Source organism: Dermacentor silvarum, chromosome 5, assembly GCF_013339745.2.
Source record: "Dermacentor silvarum isolate Dsil-2018 chromosome 5, BIME_Dsil_1.4, whole genome shotgun sequence".
NCBI classification, from domain to species: domain Eukaryota; kingdom Metazoa; phylum Arthropoda; class Arachnida; order Ixodida; family Ixodidae; genus Dermacentor; species Dermacentor silvarum.
Genome location: NC_051158.1, coordinates 19,096,324 through 19,103,777, shown reverse-complemented (window position 1 = coordinate 19,103,777; position 7,454 = coordinate 19,096,324). Strand labels below are relative to the sequence as shown.

The 7,454-nt window shown below is 51.9% G+C and overlaps 1 protein-coding gene across 1 annotated transcript in view; it reads left to right on the top strand.

Annotated features, from left to right (window-relative positions):
- The first annotated feature begins 1,010 nt into the window (after window positions 1–1,010).
- The window catches only part of LOC119453983 (protein alan shepard-like), a 261,137-nt gene continuing 254,693 nt past the window's right edge, over window positions 1,011–7,454 (top strand). Inside the window, exons 1-2 of the mRNA XM_049667198.1 lie at window positions 1,011–1,023; window positions 1,573–2,279. Coding sequence (XP_049523155.1) covers window positions 1,011–1,023; window positions 1,573–2,279 — 720 coding nt within the window. The remainder of the gene's footprint in view (window positions 1,024–1,572; window positions 2,280–7,454) is intronic.

Sequence of the window (7,454 nt, the reverse complement as noted above, 5' to 3'; positions counted from 1 at the left end):
TGCTGTCACGCGTCTTTACCGTCCCGGAAGGAAAAAGCGAGGTTACCGCGTCGATTGCTGTTGCGCGCCGAAGGAACGTGGGAGACGAGTTCGAAAAGAATTACCATCAGGTTTAGCCTCTGGTTTGGTCGAGGTCACTTACGTGCTCTTTTTCTCTCCGACGCTGTTCCGCCTTTGTTGTGAGGTTGTGTGGCTCCCTTGTTACGCGTGTTTTCGCCAGAGACAGAGGAGCGATCTGTCCGGTAACCTCCTTGCCGTCACAGAACGGTAGAAGTATACGGGTTGCAAGGACAGGGCTTCGTCTATATACTTTCGAACGCTTCTCAATCATCCCGTTAGCCCGGCGACGCTGTTCGCCGCTAGTTGGGCGTCGGCGGAAGTGAACATATGGAAGCTCCCGGCCGCTGAATGCTCAACGCACCACCGCGTGTTAAAAACACACTTGTCGATGTAGCTTCTAGAGGCGCTTAACGACAGAGCTGCACGACTTTCACTGGCCCTGATCGGCTTAGCGTGCTTGAAAGCCGCGTTGAGGTTTTTACATTTTTTTAGCTTACGTGCCGTAGTCGTAGAGTGTTTCGACGCTTCTCCGGTGTTGCTGGAGTCATCTTTTGATGGTACCTTTCGCCCGATACGTTTAAATAGCATTGGAACTCCTCTTACACAACTTGGAACATTTCCAGGTGCTGTGGTCGGGGATTTGTTTAGTGCCTCGAACACTTCTCACTGTATGCGTAGACATCAGGAAGAACCCCATCTATAGAAAGCATTCTTGTTCCCAACATCCTCTCAGGACAGAAACAGTACGTTACCTCATTTTTTTTTTCGGAACAATCTGTGCAGACTGGAATAATTCCTCATTAGCAGTTCGTCTCTCCCAGCACATATCGAGAACTTTTTCCATTTACCAAGTTGTTTGCAAAGCACAGATATATAACGAATCGATCTTAGAGAAAAAGAAAAGGAGCTCGGAATAGATCTCATCATATATACACAGGTTTTTATGCGTGATGCTCTCCTTCTGTCATTTGCTGTAAACTTGAGAAGTGCCCAGATCTATTTTTCGGGTCGATTTTGATCGCGAGTAATATTCACGATATATTTCTTACCATTTCTTACCCATAGTTTCTGTCGGGATCAGCTGTCGCGCTGGCATCTCTTGAACCAATCGACGATGTTGTAACCGTGATAGTATCTGCTTAATTGAAAACGAGCGAGTTGGTTCATTTTCGTCGCTCGGAAGGCTGCTCAGGCTTCCCGAAAGGCTTACATCGGAAGGCTTGCCAACGTCGAAGGAGTTTTCGCTGGTCGGCGCAGATAGTTGACATCTACACACTTGGAGACATTGAGCGAAGATAGTGCTGTGGCAGCTTGCGCATCTGGTCGAGACGCAGAAGGCAGCGTGGGCCTTTGATCCTGGAAAAGTCTGCCCCGCGGTGTCTGGTAACCTAGCGGCCTCACCTTGTGAAGTAAGTTCCATGTGCTCTGCGCCCGAAGCGAGGAGAAGAGGCGTCGCCTGAGTTGTAAGCGCGCGCGAGCGCATGTGGTCCCCGTGCTGCCAGCACCGCTGAGACATCGCGATACGGCCGGTCGCGGCCGCCGTTGAGGAGCAGCCGGTGGCCGCGCGTCGCCGGCGGCACGCTTCGTTGGCGGCCTGCAGGAGGAAGAAGCCGAGGAGACAGCGGCGCCGCCGTAGGGGACCCGCCGCGGCGCACAAGGCGTCGTCCCCCTCCGAGACGACGACTTCCTCGGCCGCCGCTGCTCCGCTTGTGACGTCGTCGTGCGCCTCCTCCGCGGCAGCGCCTCCCGTCTACGCTCACCCCAATCCGGCGGTCGTCGGCGACCTCAAGGAGGACCCCTGCGCCGCCGTCGCGCTCGCCTTGGACAAGTGGTGGGCGCCACCGGCCGCCGCTCCGCCGCCTCCCCCTCCGCAGCTGCTGGAAGTGCTGGCCGCCGCGGCCGCGGGCACGGACGCCCCCCCGTACGTGACGCCGCTGCACCACCACCACCCGCACCACCACCACCTGTCTCCGCACCAGACGAGACTGCTGGGTGGTCCCGCGGGCGCGGGCCCACCGGCTGCCGCCGCCGGGCCTCCCCCGCCCCCACCGCCGCCGCCGCCTCCCCCGCCGGGCGTGGTGGCTGCGGCGGCGCCCACCCCGCTGGGACCCGCCGCGCCGCCGCCGCCGGAGCTACCCTGCCTGCTCCTGCTCGGCTCGCCGCCCGGATCGGCCGCGGCGGCGGCTGCTGCCAGGGGACTGCAGCACCGGTTTCCTGCGGTGAGAAACGCCTCGTCGTCGATATGTGCATGCGACCCATCCGAAACACCGCGCAACCGTCGTCTGCTGTGTACTTCTGCGGTGTTGATTAGCTCGAAGCGTTTGAACTGGAACGTCGCTGAAACGGGATGGTGCGAGGAAACCGATGAGCAGGCGTGCACTGGTCGGGCGACATGCAGCGCGTGTTGCCTGTTCTTATTTTCAGTTTCTGCGATGTTCCTTGTTCAGATCAGACCTTCACGCTTGTAGAGGTCGAAGCCGTGCTGCTGTAGTTGGTCGCATGGAGGCCAAACATGTGCTTCTTGTCGTTCTTTTGCACTTCGGGTACGAGTACAAAACCGTGGGCAAGGCGTCCGTATACACCGCTAAAGCATCGTGCCTTTCTGTCACCTATCGAAGGGACATTTAGATGTAATTGCCTGTAATTTGCCTGAAGTTTTCTGTTCGTACTCGAGTGTTCGTCCCTGGTTGGAGTGCGCGGGCTCCCACTTCTTGTACCGTCACATGTGTAACGAAATAAAACTTACTCCCCGCTTCTACGGAAGAAAAACGTCAAGTATAATCCGATCATGAAAATGTCTTCCCGTTTGCTGCATCTCGGAGAGCTTCGTCAGAGAAATAGCGAGGTAGTCGGGCGAGAAAAAAAACAAGAGCGAAACAACCTAGAGCAAGTAGAAGGAAGCCGAGCCATTAATCTTTCTTGGTCAGGCTCGTTGTCGGGTCCCTGCGACTTTTTAACTTGAGGTGCAATGACGCCTTTATTGCTCGGGCGTGAGGAGAAAGAAGAGCGGAGGGGAGGTGGTACGGTGGCATCTATCGACGGGATGACACTTATGACAGACTGCCGTGCTTTGTGGCTGGTCGCCTTGCTTCGTTTCCGACTTTCCGTTTCCGGTGCGCGATGGCGAATTCTGCTTGCCGGTGCGTAGATGACAGCGTGAGAAGTGTCCGTGCTTCGCCCGTATAGCACTCTGCGTCCGCCTCTAGTTTCGACTCTCCGGTTTCATTTCCTTACGTAGAAGCTACAGGAGGTGATACGTGAGGGGCGGGTGGAGCTAAGCGGAAACAGCTTGATTACCGCATAGTTTCGATGGACTGCATGACTCGATACATATTGCTGAAACTTCTTTCGCGGGCTCGCTCAAATAAGTATTGCCTTCTTCGGTGCTTATCTGCCCCTTTGACGATAATCGTCTAACTTTTTTGCATTTCCTTTTTATAACGCTGTGCTCGCAGCATTTTCAGGTCAAGCACGGTGTGCGCGTGCAGGCGTACGTTACCCAGCGTTCCTGACAGGGAAGTAGTGAGCGCAGGGCGTTAAATAAAGTAAGTGCAAGCAAGATTAATGACTATCGGCTTTGGTCAACAAGATAAGCACCAAAGGGTGTAAAAGTCTTCGGTGTAGACCCGCAGAAAATGGCAGTTTCACGTGCTTCGCTGCTCAGGGAGGAAAAGACATGGAGGAAGGAAAAATATAGGAGGGAGCTTTTCGTCACGCAGTCAGCCTTGGCAAGCGAACGCTTCGTGTAGCCAGCAGTGGTGGCCCAACACGTGACCTCTTGCGTCGAGATCACGGAGAATCGAGATTTGCCGAAACGTTTGGTTACCGTTAGTTTTTATTCGGTGCGCGCTCGGCCGGCAGCTGCTCGCGCATATGCAGGAAGGAAAAAGTTTTTCCTTGTTTTGTTTTTTCCCCTTCATTTTGTTTTTGTTTATTTTAACAGTTTCGAATGGTTTCGAATAGGTATCGAAAAAAAAAATCTACCGGGAATACTAAAACCGACCGCGCGCTCTGACGTATCCTCCGTGCTCTGACGTTTTCACCACGTGTTGGGCCACCACTGTCGGCGTCAACCGCGTTGCGATAGGCTCCCTCCTATCTTTATCCTTCCTCCATGGGAAAAGAACCCTGCTCCCCACTTAAAAGTCACGGGCCAGTCTTTTCTGATGATAAAGATTTATTCATTCGTGCAATACTCACGTGTTCGAGAAACATAAAAAAAAATAAAGGAGAAAAATACAAAGCGCCGTGCTCATCGGTCGTGGACGTCGAACTCCTGTGTCCGTATATGCCAGATACCGCAGTTCTACCCGAACGTCGTGGTACAAGAAAAAGAAAAATTGCAGCGCTTTTTAATCAGCCGCTCCCGCTCGCATATTGGCGGTCTCGTCGAAACGACGGCGGTTTCAGAATGCGGCGTTTCTGGATTTCAATTCGTTACCGGCGGCTTATTGGCGTGTCCTCCAGCTCAGCGCGGCGACTGTCAGCCTCTCGAAACAACGATGTCTCAGTAAAACTGTGCAGCAGCTCGGTGGTCGCCTACTTGCTGCCTGTGTACATGTTGGCCGTGTACAGGCGCGCTATCATATGTGAGTGTAGTGCCCGTCGTTCTTCTGATCTTCGTCGTGTCCTGTCTTCAATGCGCTACAATGGCTTTCTCAAGCCACAGGAGCGTCTATAGCTTGGTGCTCTGTAGGCAGGCACCAGAGAATCCCGTGCATTATCACCGAGGCCCTGCACGAAATGTTCGACAAGCAAGTATCACTAACACGAGTACTGACATGGCATTTGCCCCCCCCCGCCCCTTCAAATGCAGGCCCAAAACGCTCTAAACCTCAGAAAAAAAATACTGATAAGTGTAGAGCGACCTGTATTGACGAATGAATTTCGTGTCTGAGGAGGCGCATGCGTCATGGCGTTACCATGCACCGGCTCGCTCTGCTCCGCTGCGGCTTCCACGAGAAAGCACTGCCTAAGATACGCGCGCAGCACTCTAGCTTATCTAATAATTATTTTTAGAGCGCAGCTCTTAGGCGCCCGTTCCTGCGGCGAGCTATACGAAATGGCGCCAGAGTAGCGCGCGTCGTCTGTATGGAAACAAAGCGCTGCATGAGCGGAGGTCTGTCTGCGGCGGGTGCTGTGAATCGCGCCCACGCGTCACCCACGCGCTTCCTCTCGCGATCTCCCTATTAGAGAGGCCGTCGCGCCACACTTCGCCCCGTTTGCAACGTGCCACACGAGACAGATTGTCCGCGCCGGCCAATATATCGCGAAATGAAAACACTTATAGAGCTGCGCTCAAATTTCGCATTATGGAGTATCGTAATATCGTCGGTGATTTTTTTAATGAGTAACACTATCATACGTTTATTCCTTTTTCTAGAATGACGTCGAAAAATTTTGTTTGGTGTCATGACGTCACGAGACCGTGCATGACGCTTGGTCCGTATTTCAAAACTTGTTTCTCAACCTTCGTACTTGCTACGTTTGACCGTATTATGTGCTAGAAGCGTGCGGGGGATCGAGCTTCTATGGCTTCGGATCAATCAGTACGTTTGTTTAAAAAAAAGCGAGGAGAAGACACGACACTTTCCTTGTGTCTGCAATACCGCTTCATGTCACGCAGAGCCCACCCAAGGCGTCCGAAAGCTCGTCGCTCTTCGGTGCGTTGGGGATCGCGAGATTGCTTCGTATGCTGGATCGTCATTTCCTGCGATACGCGTTTCAATAAAGACGCACCGAAGCCTGCTCGGGATATCCTTGTTCCGAGACACTTTGCGGACTGCATATCCTGCCTAGAGATGACCAACAGTATAGTCGAACAATAAATGTCGCTGGAGCCAACGTTTCGACACGGCACTTGTCGGAACGTTGGCCTCACTGTTGATGATCACTTGATCTTACTGTGAACTTCTGTCTTATATGGCCGCCTATATAGGTGGTACTTGTAGTCCATGGAGGCGGATGCAGGCGGAAGTAAGCGCATGTAAAGCCCACAGACATTTCTCAGACGAGAGTTATCAAGTATTTTCTTTGCGCTTTTCAGGTGCACATATTTCTATGCGAGCGACCTGCGGAAAGATCTCCAGAGGCAAAATTCGACAAACATTGGGGGCGTGTAGAATGTCAATGATAGGTTTACAGATGTTTCTTTTTTTTTTTTTTTTAGACTGTCAGGGTGATCTTTTGTAAACGCCACCTTACAAAATTAATTTCTGCAAGCTATACACGAGTATATCAGTGGAGAGCGAGAGAGGAAGAGAGAGTGAAGAGAAAAAACAAATGCAGGGAAGTCAACCAGACCAGCGTCCGGTTTGCTGCCCTGTATTAACGAATAAAAGAGCGAAAGGAAGACGTCTGAGGGTTCCGCTTCGTGCCCATCGACACCACAGCTGGTCAGTGAGGTGTGTAAAGCTCGTTTGCAGAGCTTGAGCTATTGGTTCTTGGCATGGGGCTGCACCGCGTGGGGAACATACGTGAGGTTCCGTGCAGATATAAACGAACACTTTACTGTGCTCTCCGCACGTCACAAAGTTGATGGAGCATAAAAATGGTATGCGCAGGTATAAATGGTCACGTCTGTGTTCTCCGTATGTTGAACAGTTGATGGATTCGTAGCGAGATAGTGTAATGCAACTTGATAGCTTACTTTGGAAGCCTCTATTTGAAAACGACCGGTCGTAAGGAATTAAATGCGTGACATGATGTCTCTAGCTTTCTACTGGTACATCGATAAACTTCTTACTTCTCACTTACTTGTTGTAGTTAACATTCGCGTGTACAATGCTGTCAAACCTTGGGGGCAGCCTCCCCGTCAAGCTGCTGCACTGAGCAGCTTTTTTTTATCGCTGTTCCTTCCCTTTGATGAAGGAAAATAAACATGTCTTGACTTCTGTTCGAAATGGTGTCAAATGGAGATCCACGATGTTCACTGGATGCAGGGCGTCCAGTGCTTGTAAGGCGCTTCGTGCCCATGGTGTCTGCAGCTAATCGACACATATTTCTGCATATTGCCTATAGGCTTTATACTGTAGTCAATACTATTAAATAGATGTTCTATGGGCATAAGTCAAATACACACACTCTCTTTTGACAGCGTCAGCCTGTGGACTTTAGCCTTTTGTTTTACAAGCTTTTGCGTATAGAATGTTTCGTGATGCCGTATACGCATGCACGGTTTTGGACTGCCTAGCAGCCGCTTGCGCGAGCATCTTGCGTGATTCCTGTTGATTATCTCAGCGGCACTTGCAGATACTTACCACCGTCGGTGTAGACTGAAACCTGCAGGCGTCCGTGGTGGCTTCCTCGATAAGCTGCTATCGTGTGTTTACACGCGTACAGGCATAATTGCGGATAGATTGTGTCTAGGGACAGTGAAACATGCGACGTAACCT